The sequence below is a fragment of the Physella acuta genome, unplaced genomic scaffold (genome assembly GCF_028476545.2).
Source record: "Physella acuta isolate Inbredline_101_S28 unplaced genomic scaffold, ASM2847654v3 ptg000123l, whole genome shotgun sequence".
Classification (NCBI taxonomy): Eukaryota; Metazoa; Mollusca; class Gastropoda; family Physidae; genus Physella; species Physella acuta.
In genome coordinates, this window is record NW_026731642.1 from 306893 (window position 1) to 327500 (window position 20608).

General features: G+C 35.9%; 1 protein-coding gene across 1 annotated transcript; it reads right to left on the bottom strand.

Annotated features, from left to right (window-relative positions):
• Nucleotides 1–10889: 10889 nt before the first annotated feature.
• LOC131934932 (uncharacterized) lies at nucleotides 10890–17948 on the bottom strand. The gene is made up of 4 exons (XM_059291203.1): nucleotides 17851–17948; nucleotides 14647–15987; nucleotides 11933–12088; nucleotides 10890–11490 (listed from the first exon to the last, which is right to left on the bottom strand). Exons 2-4 carry the CDS (start codon nucleotides 15969–15971, stop codon nucleotides 10908–10910), a joined length of 2064 nt encoding a protein of 687 aa, XP_059147186.1. The 5' UTR covers nucleotides 15972–15987; nucleotides 17851–17948; the 3' UTR covers nucleotides 10890–10907.
• Nucleotides 17949–20608: the final 2660 nt, after the last annotated feature.

Sequence of the window (20608 nt, forward strand, 5' to 3'; positions counted from 1 at the left end):
AAAATGATACAATCCCCTATGGAATCCACACGCAGGCACATGGATTTGTTTCCCCTAGATCAGTTTCAGATATGTCTATTTAAAAATTAAAAGTTTCCTCTTAAGACCAAGCGATCAACTGGGCAGATGAAGTAGATTTCATGTTTTTTTTTTTACCTCTTGATAATATTTGGTGTGGCCAAATGACAGTTTGTAGCCTATGAATTGTGATAGTAGCATTTACAATGAGGCACCCTTTATTCTAACAATACCAGAGGCGTTGCGATCCTTCCCGGCGCCCGGGGCCAAACTTTCAGTTTGGCGCCCCCCTCCATCTTTCAATTTGCACCCCCTCAACCCATTTTTTCGCCCCCTAAGGTCGGCGCAACCCCCCTCGCTACGACTCTGAACAGCACTCAGTACTAATGAGTACTTAGCATGTCGTGCTATAGAAAATAATTATCCGGACATGACGCAGACCACATATTTTAAACATCCGCCGTCGTAAAAAAAAAAAAAACACAGAATAACTCAACTCTACCTGTAACACTTTTATTTTTAATATGGATTAGTAGAGTCACGGTGTTATGGTGATTGGGAATGTTATATTATTTAATATAAATACAATAATAGGCTATACACGATTTAATGTATTTTTAATGTAAAACACATTTTTGTGACTTTCATTATTTTGCTCTCCCTGGCCACTTCAGTTCAGTTCAAGGTGTGGTTGAAGTAGTTTTTTTTAAAAAAATATTTGAACGGTTTATTTTCAAATCAAAAATATGAAAATCAGTGTAAATAGCTCTAAGTTTTTAAAATGTAATTATAATTTTATTGTTTGTCATATTTTTACAAGCTTTTATTTTACTTGCTTTCTCATACCGTCTGTCTGTCTAGATCGAAACGCCCGTGCTAAATTACGGGAACCTCTAACTAACAAATACAATTCGTGGTTGGTACGTGGGTCAAGATATTAAGACAATGCAACATGACATTAAATTTACTTGATAAGTTGCCTAATTGTTTTTAATGAATTAATTAAAATTGTGTCCAAATTAGTAGTCTGTTTCATCAAACTATTCCGCACTATTATACATGCGTCATCACGTTCATTAGGTGCGCAATGGTTTTTAGTCATGCAACTCTATTGTAAATTTAAAACATTTAAAGTACTGAAAAAAATTCATAAAAAACGTTTTAATAACAAGCTTTTATGTAATAATGCAATCAAAATTAGAAAAATAAATTATTCACTACTTTTCAAATAAGTATAAAGAAAAGCGTGGTTCTCTTCCTAAATATTAGTCAAGGTATCCAAGAGATACTAAAGTGACCAACGTTTTTCTCTTTGTATATTTTTTCTACTTGTTAGTGCATTATTACATAAAAGCTTGTTATTATTAATAAAGGGATATTTTATAAGTATAAACTAAGTTGTACAATTTCTATAATGTTGATACAAGTATGTATGCCGCAATGCAAGTAATAGATTATTTTTTCATAGAATTGGTTTCGTTTACAGGTAGAAGAGGAGATATTACGACAATATTTAAGTTTCACATACGTTAATTAATCTATCAATGCTGCAGCTGGTTAGCATCATGTCCTTCACATAAACAAAAAACCGATCACATTTAATAAGCTACTCTTAACAAAATAAAGCGAGAAACATCCACCATACTCTACGTTAGCGTTTTTGTTAATGTACTTATATCAGTCAAAATTACACTGCTTATATTAAACTTTCAGATACATTGAATATTTAGTAAAGTTTTACAAAAAATACATAATATTTAGAACACAGTTTATTTTAAAAACACAAAAACACAATATTTAAACATTATATATTTTGATATAAATACCAATTTGGTATATATTTTGATGCAAACACTCATCACACGGCAGCAATGATGACAGCCATTGAATGTCATTGTATCACTCATGTTTCTTTCTTAGACCCAGCATCTCAAACAGTATTGACATATACTTTTTGTTTAAAAATATGCAAACATAAATATTGCTGGCGTTGCCGATATAGAGCAAGGCGGCTAAACCTTGCGTTATAAGAACCCTCAGGTTTCGATTTGTAACCATCTGGTCAGCAAGCAGAGTCACGACCAGAAAGTAGACGAAGTTGACCAGTGTGTTGATTAGAGAGACGATCACCAGCGTCCTTGTTGTCCGCTGGACACTTAAATTCTGATTGGTTGAAATCTTCTTTCTGTTACGCGCAGTCAGTTGTATTTTAACGGTAATCAATACAGCTCCAGTCACGACGATAATCAACGGGCAAACACTGGTCAGATAATTGTAAACGTAATAATTTAAAATATTAATTTCTTCCCAATGAACACGACAATATAATGTAAGTGTTTCTGTTCCCATACCATATTGTGTGTATTGGGTGTAGTCAAAAGTGGCGCATGTGCTGTAGAAAACTACCCATGGAAGCCAAACGACGTATACGGTGAGGACAACTACTTTAGCTTTTTTCTTTGTCATAATCTGTTTAAATTTGAGAGGAAAGTACACGGCAACAAATCGCTCAATAGATATCACAGGCGGTAGTGTTAATGAAATTGACATCCCAAGATGTGCGCAAAAAGTCATTGCTTGCCATAGAATAAAGAAGAAAAAAGCTATTTCAAAGGGATAGACCCAACCGACAAAAGCGGATGTAAAATCATTTGCTATGGTATATTCGAGTAAGTTGGCTGGTTGAACCGCACCCACCAGGCACAGAGAGTCCGCTGTCGTTAAAGACACCATGAAAATTGTTGACGATTTATGGAGGCCGTCCTTAACTAAGACAACCAACCCCAATGTGTTGGATATCAGACCTACGATACCTATTGTAGGGTTTACAATAAAAAACAGAGCGACGTAGATCTGCTTCATAAGCTTTATTGTAGCGTCGATTTGTTCCGATGAAGACGAGCCAGATGTTGTATTATCCGATGGTTGCGTTACGTTTAGTATCCAGCTATCCATTGTTGACGACAAATTTCACGTTTAAAATGTTAAAAATGGGTTCGATTTCATTCAGGTGGCGTCTTATTTTTTTTATGTGATGCAGCTTTTCTTTAAGAAGTCTTTAACCAAAATTGGTTCTCATTGTTTACCTGTGCAAAAATGTGTTTATACATTAAAAAAAACCCAGATGTATTAATAATTTTAAACTCTGTATTCTCTACTTAAACTTTAGTAAATACTAGCTGTCCCGGCCAGGCCCTGCACTGGCCGTTTGAAAAAACCTATCTGTAAAGGACCATGACTTGTGCGTTTTTTGAGCAGCAAGTACCCAGCAAGGAAGTTTAACATATTGACACATAACCCTAACCCTAACTTTAAACCTACCACTAACCACAACTAAAAAAAAAAACAACAACACACAAACAAAATAGTAAACGCAAACATAACGCAAACACAAACACAAAAGCAAAATACGAAAACGGGAGCGAAAACACAAACCCAACACAAAAACAAACACAAAAGAAAACAAAAACGCAAACATAAACACAACCATAATAATAGCACAAATACAAACGCAAAAAAACGCAAACGAAAACCTATTCGCAAACTAAAACGCCGAATATAAACACAAATTTAATTGCAGATATAAACGCATAGTACTCACATAATTGCACAGGGCACGAAATCGCACCCTTCCGAGACGCCCGCGGAACCGCCTGATTCAATTTATTAGTGACTATAACATCCCATCATAGTCTATTTAACTCACTTAACTGAACGTAGGCGCCATAGCGCTCACGGAATGGCTCGGAGCGCCGAATAGCACCCAGTCGGGGCGCCGGAGGATGCCCGGATTCAGTATAGTTAAGGACTATAGTAACCTTTTTAAATCCTTAGTCTATCGCACTGATTACAAAAATGAATGCACCATACGCTCACATTATAACCTAGGTCGCCAAATTGAACCGCACAGGGGCGCCGGCGGACGTGCCTGATTCTATTTAGTGAACGACTATAACACCCCAAGCTTGTCCGCAAACCGAAAGATACAAGTAAACATATACGACACTTAGGAGCGGCTTCTAAACTGTTATTGAATAAAAAATAATATTTAGTAAACAATACCTTCAGTGTATAAATTAAATAAAAGGCAGTATTTCAAATATTTACCTACCACATTGCACATTATAAATCCATGCCAATTATGTATTTTTTTCCAACACCCAAACAAACTAATAAAAAGTATTATTTTTTCCAATGTATTTTAATTTTTCTTTTTTAAGGGAAGTAAAGATATGTGATCTATTAAGGGAAGTAATTGGCAATAAAAGAACAAAGTGAAGTAATTTGTACAATTTTTAAATTTTTGTGAAGGGATATTTTTCTTTGATTTGGGACTATTTTACATAACGTTAATTAAAATTAAACGTTTTGGGAAATAAAGTTTGTTTAATAAAACTTCATGTAATAAGTATTTAAATTATTAATTTGGCTAAAAAAAAAACTTTAGGTGTATCAAGTCTATGGCGATCAAGTCGAGTTTTTTACTATATGCCTCTTTTGCCAACGGTCTGTCCTCTGTCCGCTGTAGCACCTAATATATAAAAGACCCCATGCGCACCTCTCTCTCTCTCTCTCTCTCTCTCTGTCTGTCCGCAAAATATTTTCGCCGGACATCACGTTAGAAACTGCAGCGATATATGAAGAAATTTATACGGACGTTTGTTGAAAATAAAATGTTTGATTTCTAGGAAACAGAAAATACATAAAATACATTGAAAATATATACCTTATATATATATATATATATATATATATATATATATATATATATATATATATATATATATATATATATATATATATATATATATATATATGGTACAAAATTACCTGTAAGGTCTTCTGAACCAGAAAAACTAACAAATTAAGCCAGCTATTTATTGAGTTATATTTCGCTATGGTCTAAATTTCAAACTTGATATAAACATCAATGTCTGGAAAATTTTACAAAATTGCAAATCGATATAAACATTTTATTAATCGTGTAGTAAAAAAAAAATTACTAACAATTTTAGCCAGCTAAAACAACCCGGTTCTAATTTGTTTCTGATTTCAAATTTAGAACTGTTTCCTTTCTCTAAAGCCAGGGGGATAACTGTCAAAACAAAAATAACACGATTTGATATTTACATCTAATTAACAAGGAAAGCGAGTTTCGACAAACTCACTCGATTCGTGATGTTTCCTCAGGCAAGTTGTACTTTATGTTTCCCATCTAAATATGATACATTTATTATTTTAATTTTACGAATATACATATTTATCTTTTCCCAATTTCTTTCATAAAATCTTTCTTGGAGCTGATTTTTTTTCTATCGACATGGGTATGTACTCCACGAGAATCAATTCATCGATTTCCTCCGTCATTGAAAATTACCTGACATTAAATTCAAGCCTAGATAAAGACTTATGCTGCTGCGTCAGTTCCAATTAAGACCAAGACATCCGCCGTTTGGCAGTAGATATCGATGAAATCGCATCTCTTTATACGTTCGCAAAAGCTTGTGAGCTATACAAATATATTTATATTTGTTCCTGTTCAACTACAACAGTTACTATTTGTATACCAAAAAACATATTCTAACTGGGTATGCTTTAGGAAAAAAGGAGAAAAAAAATAGTATTGTGAAAATTAATTTCATGTAGTAATAATTTGAATAAAGTTTCACCTTTCGGAATTTGAAAAACTTGAAAAACAATATCTACAGTGTTTTTAGTTACAAAAACTAGCCATTAGGATTAGTAGAAGAATAATCAATGTTTATATGATCATATATATCTAAAAAAATAAAATAAAACCTTTCGGGGCAAAATGAAATGATATGAAATAACTAAATAGAAATTAATTATTGATTTAAAAAAAAATGTTGAATAGGAGACACAATAATAATGAGGTCATTGATTACAGAAACACAAAGTTAAACGTCTATTCAATGTATCTAATATTTTAAGTGTATGTAATTATTAAAAAAATAAATAGAAAAAAATAACATTTTTAATAGCATGTTTTAAAATGTAATGCTAATAAGAAAATGAAACTACATTTGCTTTCTTTCATAAAAGCTTTGGTTACTCATGAGATATTTTACACATTTTAGAAACAAAATATTTTAGGAAAGAAACCAAATAGCTTGCAATTAGAAATGTTTTTTTAATATTTGTTTTATTTTCTACTTTTCAGAAATTCATAATCCAAATGCAGCAACTGAAAATATTAGTTTTAAAACACTATTTGTAGCTCATGAAAAATTATTATACTTTCGTGCCCCCAACGACCCCCCTTCCCCTAAGAAGGCAGCCATCCATGCTAACAGTTTACAGACAACAGCAACCAGATCAAGTAGATATTAAAAAAACTATATTATCTGCCCCTCATAGCCTTTATTACGATCTCTACGATTGTAAACATTATTGTGAACCAAAACTCACCAGACTGTTAGGGTGATCGCGTCTAGCTAGTTATCTCCTTTTATATTCTTGAATATAGTAATCTATCGAACGATTCAATTTTTCTATCTCCTCTTTTTTTCGAAACATTGTAACTAATTGTGTATGATTAGTTAAACATCTAATTAAATAGATAATAGATAGACTTGTGCTGTCATCAAAGTGGAACATACCTGGAAAGTTTGAACGAAATAGCTGCATTGGAAGTGTGTCAAAACTGAGTTACAACGTTTGCCATAAACCCATAAAAAATAAACAGACGTTACGAACAAAATAAAAGCATGCAAAAATACCAGCGAATAAAATTATGTACTAAGCTTCGGGGTTAACATTATGGTTTAGGTCTAAGTGAGAAGACATCTTACTTCGTTTACTGTTTCGGTTATCCATCCTGGTTCCGGTAAAATATAAAGTTTCATACTACATTTCCTATTCATATTAAAAAATCAAATCTCCGTTATAATTCCGATTCAGTTAAAATTAGGACTATGGTTAAATTTCCGGCTCCGGTCACATTTACGTTTTTGAATAAGTTTCTTTTACTGTTCATAACTTGCTTCTGATTAAGTTAAATATCTAGCAAAATTGTTAGTTTTGCAACGCTTATAGCAAATATATGTACACTTAAACAAGGATTGTACGGTCCAATCCTACGATTATCTAATATTTTATTATGCACAACTGCCGTTCCATCGGTGACTTAACGTCGAAATTAAATATAATCATTGCATTTTTAATGGTCTTCAATTGAAACCGCTTTGAAAACGTACAGTTTCATTTTTTTTAACGAAAACCATCTTAAAATACTTACATTCAAACATGCTTTTGGAAAATGTTCTAGATCAGCTGACAGGCAAGGGAGATAAACAAGACAGAACGTGTGGAAAAAAAGGGCTGAGCTAAATGCCGATATTAAGCCAAGATGTACCTCATAGCACTTTTTTTGATATATACTTAATAGATCAGTACTGGGGGAAGTTCAACACCATTCAACGTTTTCCGATCAAAGATATATATATATATATATATATATATATATATATATATATATATATATATATATATATATATATATATATATATATATATATATACATATACATACATATATAATATATAATAATAAACGTTGATTGGAGTTGAATGGGGGGAGGGCGCCATATTGTTAATTCGCACCGGGCGCACCGGGCGCCGGAAGGGGTCACTACGCCTCTGGTTATTAAAACGTTTTTTTTTTAATAAAATAAAATTTCGTATGATTACATAGACTTTTCATTCCTATTAATCATCTGTTTCTGTCAGACAAATATCGAATTAATCTACTTTTGATCTCACACAGAGTAACATTCAGTTAATCATCTATTGATATCAGCGCCTGATTGGGAGTCACTCAATGCTCACCTGTTTTGATTTACATTTTATATCTCTCACGCGCACAAAGTCACATTCACATAATAAATTCAATAAACAAGGTAATCAAAAAATTATTATGGATTTGCATCTAGAAATCATAAAGTTAATACAATTTATAATATAATAAAATGTCCTTAAAAGCTTAAGAAATGAGAAGTCCACAGAATACAGACAAAGAAGAAAACTAATTAGTTTTTATAAGTTTACAAATTGACATGGTACAAGTAACAGTAAAATGTCCTTTCGAACAAACTAGTTATGTAGTTGCAGGTAGAGTAGAGTTTATCTGCTTATGTGACCTCGGCGGACGTTTCAGATGGTGACCAGAAAGATGCGCAACTGAAAGATGCGCAACTGAAAAAAGCGCAACGGAAAAAAAGCGCAAACAGAAATTTGCGCACACAGTAAAATGAGCAAATGGAAAATTGCGAACACAGGAAAATGCGCTAATAGAAAAATTCGCACACAGAAAAATACGCAAATAAGAAAATTATGCACACAGAAAATGACTCCCCGATTTTTCGTCAATTATGAATGTGACAATGTATATATATATATATATATATATATATATATATATATATATATATATATATATATATATATATATATATATATATATATATATATATATGTGTGTGTGTGTATGCGTGTGTTTATGCTTGTATAGACGTATCTATTTCATTCTCATTCCTCTATATTTAAATTTAAAACGGCCATCGTTCTTCCTAAAATGCATTGAAAACTTAATTTCTATTATTTTCCGATCATACATACATAGATGCTGTTGAAGGTGCTTCGACCATAGATGATTGGCACACGCGTTGTTTGACAACAGCGAAGGGTTTTACACAAGCAATTTATAAACCAAGGGTGTGTAATCACAGATGACATGACTAGGCGTGGTTTGCCCGACTACGCCTACACCCACACCTATAACGATCGTCTACTGACAGGCGAGCGGACCGAGCCACCCTACAACCCACTTGTCTGTCTGTCTGTCTGTTTGTCTTGTTGTCTGTCTGTCTGTCTGTCTGTCTGTCTGTCTTTTCGTGAGTCCTTCAGTCCACCCATCTCTCTCTCTCTCTTTTTTTTCTCCAGTTATAATCAAACGGTGTGGAGTGGGAGCTGGGAGGGGGGGGGGGCTTAGAAAATAACAAAGGAAGAGTTTGTTAACTTTATGCGTCAATCCAGCACTGTACCTAGTCCAAAATCACGAGAGTCTTGCAGATGGGTGACTGTGCACACAGTAATATGACGTCATTGATTCTCGAGTAAACATTGAATAAAAAGGCAATTTTGTCTAATCTAAGTGGTTTGCGTGAAGAGTTTCTTTCATACAATTCTTTGGGTAGGGGTGAAGCCCCACCCCCGCGTAAGAACGTCTGAGCCCCCCTCCCTCCCCAACTCAAAAGAAATTTCCTCATCGATACTCTATAATAAAATTACCGCCTAATTAATGTGTCTAATCTAAAAAGTGGTTTTCTTGCAATTTCTTTAATGCAATTCTTAGCGTAGTGGCTAAGCGCGACACCAGTGTTTCTTTCAGACTTTTTCCTCTCTTCCGGTAGGGGCGAAGCCTCGCCCAGATTCTTCCTTTAGTTTGTATGATCTACAAATGCGACCAGTGTTTCTTTCAGACTTTTTCCTCTCCGGAGAGGGGTGGGGTTACTTGAATTTTTTGGGGGGTGGGGTTTGAATTTTCTGGGAGGGGGCGGACACTGGAAAAAGTATATAATTATATTTCGTTGAATGGGACAGTAGACATGTTTTGGAGGTTGTGTTTGTGGGGGGGGGGGGGGGGGGGGGCGAAGCCCCCTCCTCCCAAGTAGAGTTGCCTGAAAGAAACTCTAAATGCGACTTTTGTCATGAATGAGATTAGGTGCATGGTTTAGGGATATGCCTATGACTATATTTTGTATAAATTAAAGTACCGATTCTGGATAAAAATCCGTTTTCAATGTCATTTTTCGTTTCCGGTTAAATTGAATGAAGGTGGTGATTTTGGTTTTGGTTTTAGTTTAGAGAAAATAGACAGCACTATCAACCTAGCACCCGTTGTATCCTTCCTCAACGGGTCATTTTTCTCGTATAAGTATATTTTTGAAGGCATTGTCAGGCGCGTTTAGCTGCTATCCTGAAGATCTGGAGTTCGGATCTCAGTTCGGACTTGTGACTGTAGCAAATCTCTGAGTCCATCCAGCTTTATCTAAAATAGGGAAAGTAAAGACGGCTAATCAAACTGCTGGCCACACCTTCCCTTCATATACTGAGATCAAGAAACAAATGAACTCTACTTCCTCTGTCCAATGGATCGCTCGTTCTTAAGAGGAATCTTTTAATTTTTAAATAGACATTTCTGAAACTGATCTAGTGGAAACAAATCGATGTGCCTGCGTGTAGATTCCATAGGAGATTGCAGAGGCGTAGCGATGGGGGGGGGGGACAAATGTCCCCGGGCGCCGACCTTGGAGGCGCCAAAATGGGTTGTAAAAACAAATTAAAATGTCATTTTAGCTGCATTTTTGCAGTTTGAGGGGGGGGGGTGTGCAAATCGAAAAGTGAGGGGGGGGGGGGGGTGCAAATCGAAAGTTTGAGAGGGGGGGGGGTTGCAAATTGAAAATATGCTCCCGAGGGGGGGGGGGGGGGGGCAAATTGAAAGTTTTCTCCGGGCACCGGGAAGGGTCGCTACGCCTCGGGGGATTGTACCATTTTAAGCGATGTATACTGGTATTAAAAATGTTAATCATTACAGCAATTTAACAATCTAACAACGTTTGAGAATTGTAACTGATAAAGAATTTAACAATGTTTAGTAATTATAACGTTTTAACTATGTTACAATGTTTAGTAATTGTAACCTTTTAACGTTTTAAGAATATACCAATGCAAAAAAATGAAATAAATTTAAAAATAAATAAATAAGCGACAGCAACATTTAAGACTAGGTAACAATGTGTATTAATTATTAAAATCTTTTGTTAACGATAAGAAAATATTTTTCTCCTCTGGTTGTTTGAGCACTTATTTCAGACTTCTAAGTGGTCTAGTCTTGCAACCAGTCCAATGCGGACCATAGCGTTTTCTTCAATCAACGTGATTACAGTCTGGTAGATGGCGCCGCTGGGATCGGTTGAGATCGTGATGTTATATCTCGACCTGCCCTGGGCGTCAGGTCGTAATTCTCTCAGCTCGATGACTTTATCCAGGTACAGATCGGCGTAGGGGTTCCTTGTCATAGTGATGATGGACTGGTTAATCTTCGCTATCACTCGCTGGCCTAGAAATTGTACGAAAGTTCTACTCAACTTGAACACCGAAGTAATGTTACAGACGCAGTACTCAAGGGGGATCAGTGCGTGCTGGCACGTGCGTCCTTCTGGAATCTCTTTGAACAAGCTGATCCTAGGCTGGGTGAGACTTCCTTTCCCGGTCTCTGCTTTAAAGTACAGCAGGTCAATCAAAGTCTCGTAGACGTCCGTGTGGGTCGTCAGACGATGTTGGTTGGTTTTCACAACTTCCATCAGCTGCGGGTATTTGGTATGGAACCAGGGTGGGAACACGAGGAACATTAAAGGCATTCGATTTTCTAGCATGCCATAGTAAGTCGTCCTGTTGAAGAAAAAAATGTCAAATAAAACTTTTAAAAACGAAATAGCTATGCTTTTAGAAAGCATAAAAACTTTTAATAACAAGCGTTTCTGTAAAAATATACTAACAAGGAGAAAACAAATGATTAAAAAAAATATTATAATTAACTGTTATTTAAATAACTGATAAGAAAAGCGCGACACCACTGTTGACACCCTGAGGAACTCTAAATATATGACGCCCCACCTGTCAGTGTTACCCTACCCCAGTAACACACCCACCGAGTATCATGACTATTAACGCCCCACTGAGAGACGCCATCTCTCGCTCCCAGTGACACAACCGCCGAGAAAAGTGACAGATAACGCCCCACTGAGTAACACCCCTCTAAATAACACCCCACCGATGACACCCCACCGAGTGACGCCACTATCATAAAAGACCATTTAACTTGCAACATTACCTTACATATCCAAACTTTGGCCCGTGGTCGCTGAAGAAGACAAGCACCGTGTTGTTTAGAACTTTCTTGTCCACCAAAGTTTGTAAAAATTGGAAATAATGTTCATCAATTGCGCTTGCTTTATTCTCATAGTCATGCGTGGAGCGTGTACTCAAACTAGTGAAATACAAATTAACATTGATTTTGTAAAATTTAATTTGTATCGACGAGTTGAAATAAAACTAAAATAAATGTGCATATTTAATTTATATCGACGAGTTGAAATAAAACTAAAAGGAACATTGATTTTGTCAAATTTAATTTATATCGACGAGTTGAAATAAAACTAAAATGAACATTGATTTCGTCAAATTTAATTTGTATCGACGAGTTGAAATAAACCTAAATGAACATTGATTTTGTCAAATTTAATTTATATCGACGAGTTGAAATAAAACTAAATGAAAATTGATTTTGTAAAATTTAATTTATATCGACGAGTTGAAATAAAACTAAATGAACATTGATTTTGTCAAATTTAATTTATATCGACGAGTTGCAATAAAACTGAAATAAACATTGATTTTGTCAAATTTAATTTATATCGAGAAGTTGAAATAAAACTAAAATAAATGTGCATATTTAATTTATATCGACGAGTTGAAATAAAACTAAAAGGAACATTGATTTTGTCAAATTTAATTTATATCGACGAGTTGAAATAAAGCTAAAATGAACATTGATTTTGTAAAATTTAATTTATATCGACGAGTTGATCCTGAATTTATAACTAATCCTAATTTTAACAATAATTAGAATCGAATATTTTTTGTTTGTTTTTTAATTCATCCTCAATACTATAGGTCTTTTGCAGTGAGATATCTGTGTAACATATTTTGTCTCCGACAATTCGTCCATGATATATTTTGCCCTTATATATTTGGTCCTGATATATTTTGTGCATGAAATATTTTGTCTTAGATATAATATATTTTTTTAACACGTTTTTCTTAACTCAGCTTCGCGTTTGTTTGTTTGTTTGGATGTTTGTTGTTAAAATTGACATCGAAAATTAGCCCACTTCTGATTGCTCTATAGACCTGAAATTTGGCATGCATGCTACTTTCGCCTAACAATTTCAGATGCAATCATAAAAACTAGCAATTAGTGACCGTAATTAGCTTAATTTAATTACGCCCCAAGGACCATAAAATTGAGGACATGATTTCTAAAGATACCGACAAGACTGGAGGCCTATTGACCCAGTTACTTCGGCCCCAATCGATGTGAGCGCGCTGGCCGTGATCGTATAGTGGTTAGTACTTCGCGTTGTGGCCTCGACAACCCAGGTTCGAATCCTGGTCGCTCAAGTTTTTAGTCCGTGTATTTATAAACACTTTTTTAAAAACCACGTTTTTCATGTGTAGCAACGGACTAAAAAGGAGAAAATAAAATACTTAAAAAAAACTTTTTAAAAAACCACGTTTTTCTTGTGGACTAAAAAGTAGAAAATAAAATTTTCTTTTGTGCTTCCTCGAGCTGTGCAGGTTCTTGTGATGACTGACAAAAAACGTGGGTCGGGCAGATGGGTCGGGAAATTTGATGGTGAACGTACCCACGTTTTTTGTCAGTCATCACAAGAACCTGCACAGCTCGAGGAAGCACAAAAGAAAATTTTATTTTCTACTTTTTAGTCCACAAGAAAAACGTGGTTTTTTAAAAAGTTTTTTTAAGTATTTTATTCCTGGTGTATTTTGTCCTGTCACCCTGTGATAGTAAATTAAGCGCTTGGTCGGGTCGGTAAACTGTAAAGCTCCGATTTCTAGCCCCCGGTTGATGGGGCACAATAGCTGGGAAAGCAACCCATCAAGAAGAGACAACTCCGAAATCAAACAACTGCTGCCTCCTCGGTTGTTCTTTGATGGAAAAAGGCTATGGAAGCTTATCCAGAAAAAAAAGCAGGCTGAAATCGGAGTTATCGGTAAGTATGGTGCGTAAAGAAATTACTCGTTGTACATAATAGACATGAAAAGCTGGTTCCAAATGGTTCCAAATTTGTGTTGCCAGAAAGCAAATTCTCCAACCAAAATAGAATATTTTATAACATTTGTGTACTAAGTACGAAATTACTTCCGGTTTCATTAAGGGTAGAAATAGTTATCGAAAAATTACTAAAACTATAGTAGAAATTTAGCAAGCACTTTTATTTTTGGATTAGTAGAGTCAGGGTGTTGTGGTGATCGAGGATGTTATATTATTTAATATAAATACAATACATCATCGATCACTATTGTGTATTTTTATCACGGAGAACAATTGTTCTGACTTATTGTTTTACTCTCCATGGCCATTCCTGTAGACTTCAAGGGTGTTGAGGGCAGTTTTTAAAAATATATGAATTGATAAAATAATTCTAAACGGCGTTTCAACGGCTTATATTCGATACAAAAATATAAAAATGAGTGTAATCGATTATTCCCAAACGGCTTTAATTTTTACAAATGTAACTATAATTTTATTGCTTGCCAGAATTTTTTAAAAATTACTATGATTACATAGACTTTTCCTGTCTGTTGTGTTGAAAGAAATCCCTTCCAAAAATACACTTAAAAACAAAGAATAATACTGTACCCAGAAGTATCGTAACATATTTGTCATTTTCACACAGTTACAGATTTAGCTCACACATACAGGTTAAAATATATTTCGTCAAGGTACGTAGCGTTATTACTCACCTGTACAGAAAGTACGGCTCTGTTTTGGAGTTGTTGAACAAAGTCGCTAGCTGGACCCAGTAGTCGGTCAGAAGGCGAATCTCTGGGATGTCACCGATACAGTTGCTGTTGTTTCTCATCAAATTGTCGGTCTCAGAGTCTAGGATTACCTCTCGCAAGTAATAATCAACCGGTGGTTTTTCCCAACCATTTTTTAAATAGTGAAATCCGGTTACTTCTACTCTATCTAAAAACATTCCGGTTCTGTAACCGGCTTTACGGTAAGTACTCCAAAGAAAGGCATCGTTTACTATATCAAGAGGTACAAAATTTGAATACCCAAGGTTAGCTAGAAAATCTTCGTCCATTCCGGTAAGTAGACCAACCACGTTAGGGAACGTGTTGTGCCCGAATTTATTATGTTTGTACAACTCAACAGCTTTCATAGTTTCTAGAAGAAAGTTTCTCGTCTTCGGCATGGCACGCTGGAAATTGTTTTTGGACATGGCATCAATCCCCACCATCATGACGCTCAAAGTTTCTTTGGGTGCGTGGAGCTCAACGTGTGCCTCATACTTGGCTTTTAATTCAGACTCGAGGTTCGGTTTTTTACGGATAAATGTCAAGAACGATCTGGATATAACATCGCCGGTGTTATTGTAACACTCAACAACGACATAGCTGTAAGTGACGTTGATGGAGTCTGTAAAAATAGGGCCGGTGAAAACGGTTTGCATTTCTCTATCGACAACGTCCCGAACCCGAGCATGGTACCGGCAATATTTGAAGGTAGACCTGAGGTATGGGATGCTCCGGATTTTGGTGTGGTTGACGGTTATCGTGTCGCCTTGTGCGTAGACCAGATGTGGCGTCTGATTAGAGCAGTCGATGGTTGGGAATTTTTTGCTGAATCTCTTGAGGATTTTGTTGAAAGGGTCAAAGGTTGGGAAGTCGCAACCCGTGTTGGTTTGGTTAACGATAGGTCCAGACATGAGGATATTCGATGCAAGCGTTGATTGATTAGACTGGGATCCTGTGGATAAACTTCCATCGTTTACTCGTTGAGCTGTTTTCTGGCTTTTTGATTCAGGGTTCACGGAGATTGCTTGAGTCAGCCTACTCGCGTTGGACGAACTTTCTAAACCAGATGACCGTTGTTCGGTTGGCGAAGTTAAATTTTGATTCATCAACACGTCAGATGGCCGTTTTTGGGAAATTGTTTCCGGAACGTCAGAACTCTTGTTAGATATCTTGGGGCCCAACTTGGAACAGCTGACGTAGACATTAGAAGTTATAAAAATGAGACCGAGCCAGAAAAATGGCGATTTAAAAAATTGTTTTGTCATTGTAGCGGCTTGGTACCTGCATGTATTAAAAAAACAAAAAAAAAACCAATAAAGGTCATTTTACCTCAATTTAATTCAAAGGTATTAGAAACATGATATAGTCAATCCTTTTGTAGAGATTAATTTGTAGACATACACATTTTCTTAATCTCTCCCCGTCTCTCTCTCTTTCTCTCTCTTTATATATATATATATATATATATATATATATATATATATATATATATATATATATATATATATATATATGTAGACAGACACACACACACACACACATATATATATACGATTATGCGATGGCTGGTTTTATGTATCTGTATCATACACGCCTCTGTATCATTTCTACACCTCTTATCACATCGCCGTAAAACTTTGGGAAGTTATTGAGAATATTCCTGGGGAGGCTTCTGCGAAAAAAAATTCAAATTCGCCGGGGTGGCGCCCCGGCAGGTCGCGATTTTTTTTCTCTCTATATATACAGCATATAAATATACGTCGATAGCGGTTCATCCGATCTCCATCAAACTTTGGAAAGTTGATTAGGAGACTCTGGGGACGGGTTCTTTAAAAAAAACATGTTTAATTTCGCAAGGGCGGCGCCACGGGAGGGTGCGATTTTTCTCTGTGTACGGTATATAAAAATAATAAAAGTGAATTGCGGTGACACCGTTCGTCAGATAGGCATGAAACTTTAGAGAGTTCATTATAAAACTTTAGGGAAGGGTTCTGTAAAAAAATTTTTTTAATTTAGCAAGGGGGGTGCCAGGGGAGGGTGCAATTTTCCTCAATATACGGTATATAAAAATAATAAAAGTGAATTGCAGTGACACCGTTCACACGATCACTGTCAAACTTTGGAAAGATGTTGAGGATACTCCTGGGGAGGATTCTGCGTAAAAAACAATTTTAAAATTTCCAGGGGTGGCGCCACGGGAGGGTTCGATTTTTCTCTATATACGGTATATAAAAAATAAAATTCAGATGCGGTTCATTCGTGTGCCATGAAACTTTGGGGAGTTGATGAGAATACTCCCAAGAAAGTTTCTGTGAACAAAATAATAAAATATGATGAGAGTTGCGCCTGCAAGGGTGTGATTTTCGTCAAAAAATAATTTGGCGTCCAGCGTTTCAGAGTGGCTACGTTAGCACGTGGTATCCGCTAATCGTGCGCCCTGCATAGTGGGTAAGGAGTACTATGAAGTCTGCGTAAAAACTTCAAGAGGCGCAACCGTCGGCGCCCCAGCTAACACTATGGCGCCTACGTTTATTAAAATAGTCTATACACTAAAGACACGATGGGCAACAATAATCATGACTATATCGAACCAGGCGCGTCCCTCAGCGCCCCTGCACGGTTCAATTTGGCGCCCTGGGCTTTTCCGTGAGCGCAATGACACCTACGTTGTTCTAAACAGTGCGGTTGACAATGGATAAGATGGGCCGTTACAGTCGCTCACTAAAGTGAATCATGCTTGTCAGCCGGCGTCCTGGTAGGGTGCGATCTGGCTGCAAACAAAAATTTAGTTTCGGACCCCAAAAGGCTCATGCGGGCTGCTGAGGGTCCTGTAATAGATTTTTTTTTAATAATCAGGAAAATAAACCAAGGTTAGATTATTAACACTGGGTTATTTCTTTTTGTCCGTAAAAAATCCAAACAATCCATATATTTATGATCCAAGCCTATGCATTGTTTACATTTAAATAACTCAGTTTTAGAAAACAAGGTCACGCGTCTTAGAACATATGAAGGGTAAGGCATTGATGAAACCTTCCTTATATATTTCATCAGACTTTCTTATATCCCCGCGGCAACGCGCGGGGACGGGTACGCTAGTCTGAAATAAATACTGAAGCTTAAATTTTGCTACTATCGACATACCTGCATCACTATCCAGTGCCCTGAGAGTAGTGTTATGTCACTCCGCGTCCCAATGGTCATCGACAGATTATTGAAGGTTGGGACACCCAACACAAGAAACGGAATGGCCGCTATGTCGGACGGCAAGACATGCGATGGAGGCTGATGACAGTTGACCAGGCGATATGTCAGCTATCGGTGTCATTAGTTGCAAGATGACTTAATTAGTGTGACGGGGAGTGCTAATTGCTTGAAATTCCTTTGGTTCTAAATTTATGAGTTTGTGGGTACTGGCCGTAGGTACGTCTGTCATCAGACAAAGTCAGTCCGTCATAAAAATAGTAGGTGTCTTATTCTTATTTCTCTTTTTTGAATGACATCCTACTATATGAATCTTTCCGGGTTTTTTTTCCAAATGTATTTGTGTATATGTATATGTGTATATCTATATGACGAAGGGTGTATGTCTAAGGGTGAGTGTTTCAGTGGGAGGGGATAGTCATTTGGGGGATTATTGACCCTACACCACAAGAAATAAATGAACTTTTTATTTTCTTTCAACATAGTAACGTACATTGTAATCTGGTGACAAGCTTGTCCAGTCACCCTGTCCAGTCAACTCGTCAAGTCAACTCATCCAAGTCAACTCATCCAGTCAACGTGTCCAGTCTCTCTGTGAAACAACATTATGTTGGAATGGTAAAAACAATACAGTATAAAAAATTTAAACTTTTGAATTTGACAATTTAATAAATTATTTAATCAAAACCATCAACATAAAAGTTTCAAATATTATGACTTTAACAGTTTAATAAGCTACATGACAATTTCCCCCCGCCTCAATAACCCCCGAAAATTTTACTCCCCCACCCACGGGTTTTAACCTAGCCCTAGCCCTAGCCCTAGCCCTAGCCCTAGCCCTAGCCCTAGCCCTAGCCCTAGCCCTAGCCCTAGCCCTAGCCCTAGCCCTAGCCCTAGCCCCAGCCCTAGCCCTAGCCCTAGCCCTAGCCCTAGCCCTAGCCCTAGCCCTAGCCCTAGCCCTAGCCCTAGCCCTAGCCCTAGCCCTAGCCCTAGCCCTAGCCCTAGCCCTACATCAACTCAACGTTGCAAAAGATATATATATATATATATATATATATATATATATATATATATATATATATATATATATATATATATATATATATATACATAATTTTTTTTCTTTCGTGACACCCGGTCTCGCTACGACAAAGGGGATGGCAACTCGGGATATAGACAAGTTTTTTTATTCATTTTTAATTACTTCAACTTTTTAAAATATAATAGAATCTCGTAGAAAAAAAAAAGAATTGCGCACCAAGTGAACAACAAATAATATGGGAATAATAATGGGGAAAATGAGTACTTTGTCCATTTATATGTGTTTTTTAAAATCGGAAAAAGCTTAAATGACTAATTCTGGTCAGTACTTAAGTTATAGGCTTTTGAAAAAGTAAAAGTAGGATAAGTTCCATTTCCGGTTATCGGAAATCGCTGAAATTTAAAACAAAACTACAAATTTTATATAATACTTATTTATAAAATTTCATCAACCTAGATGTAACGGTACTCAAGTTATCGTGTTCACAGACATACAACCAAACACTCACACACACAGACATACGGTAAGAGTTTCAAAGCCCAGTTCTTCCGACTCGATTACGCATTTAATGCCGAAAATTTGATAAATCTGCTCTTATAATGTTTGCCCGATTAAAAGAAGTCCCCTATACTCCGTATTTGATGCATTGAGTTGTAAAACGATGAAAACTGTCAATATCTCATGTGATTTGTGTGTAGGATTAAAATAGTTCCTCTATACTCTGTATGCGAGAGGGTAAATATTAATACATCAATAAAACATTAAGAAATTATTAAGAAATATGCCGACTCAATAAATAATTGATACATAATAAATAAATAATAAATCAACAATTGTAAACAGTTAATAAACAATCATTATTTAATAAAATATAAATACGCAATCAAGAAAGTATCAATAAATTATTAACTATTAAGTAAACCTATGAATATTGTTGCAGTGTAATATTTCAGCGGCAATCGATTTAAACTCTAACCCAGTTTATATTTTAATCTTGTTCCGAGTGAATCAAATCTTGGGCGTGTGCGCTGTTGACTCGGCCGCTTGTTGAGGAAACTGATTAAAGTTGTACATCTCACCCTTTGGCACCTGGGATACACAGGAAGCGACTGGGACGATAACTTACTTCACCACTGTGGTAAATGTAGTATCGATGGAACCGACTGTGGCCGTGAAATGGTATTTTACACGAAATTTAAACCAAATTTTACGAGTGTAAGAATACATTGTTTTGTTAAAAAAAAATTGTTAATTCAAGAAGAATTTGATTGTTTTGTTACATAGGGGTCGCAGTAACAAAACGTTCGTAACTTGGGGTCATCGATACACTTGGCCTGACCCCTGTAGAGGTTGAGTCTCGTGACGTCACCATCCACGGCCGTGGCCGTGACGTTGTACCTGTGCTGGATCAGCACGCCCTCGTAGACGGCGCTGTTGGGATGTGACGTCACATACAAATACAAATACAAATACAAATACAAATACAAATACAAATACAAATACAAATACAAATACAAATACAAATACAAATACAAATACAAATACAAATACAAATACAAATACAAATACAAATACAAATACAAATACAAATACAAATACAAATACAAATACAAATACAAATACAAATACAAATACAAATACAAATACAAATACAAA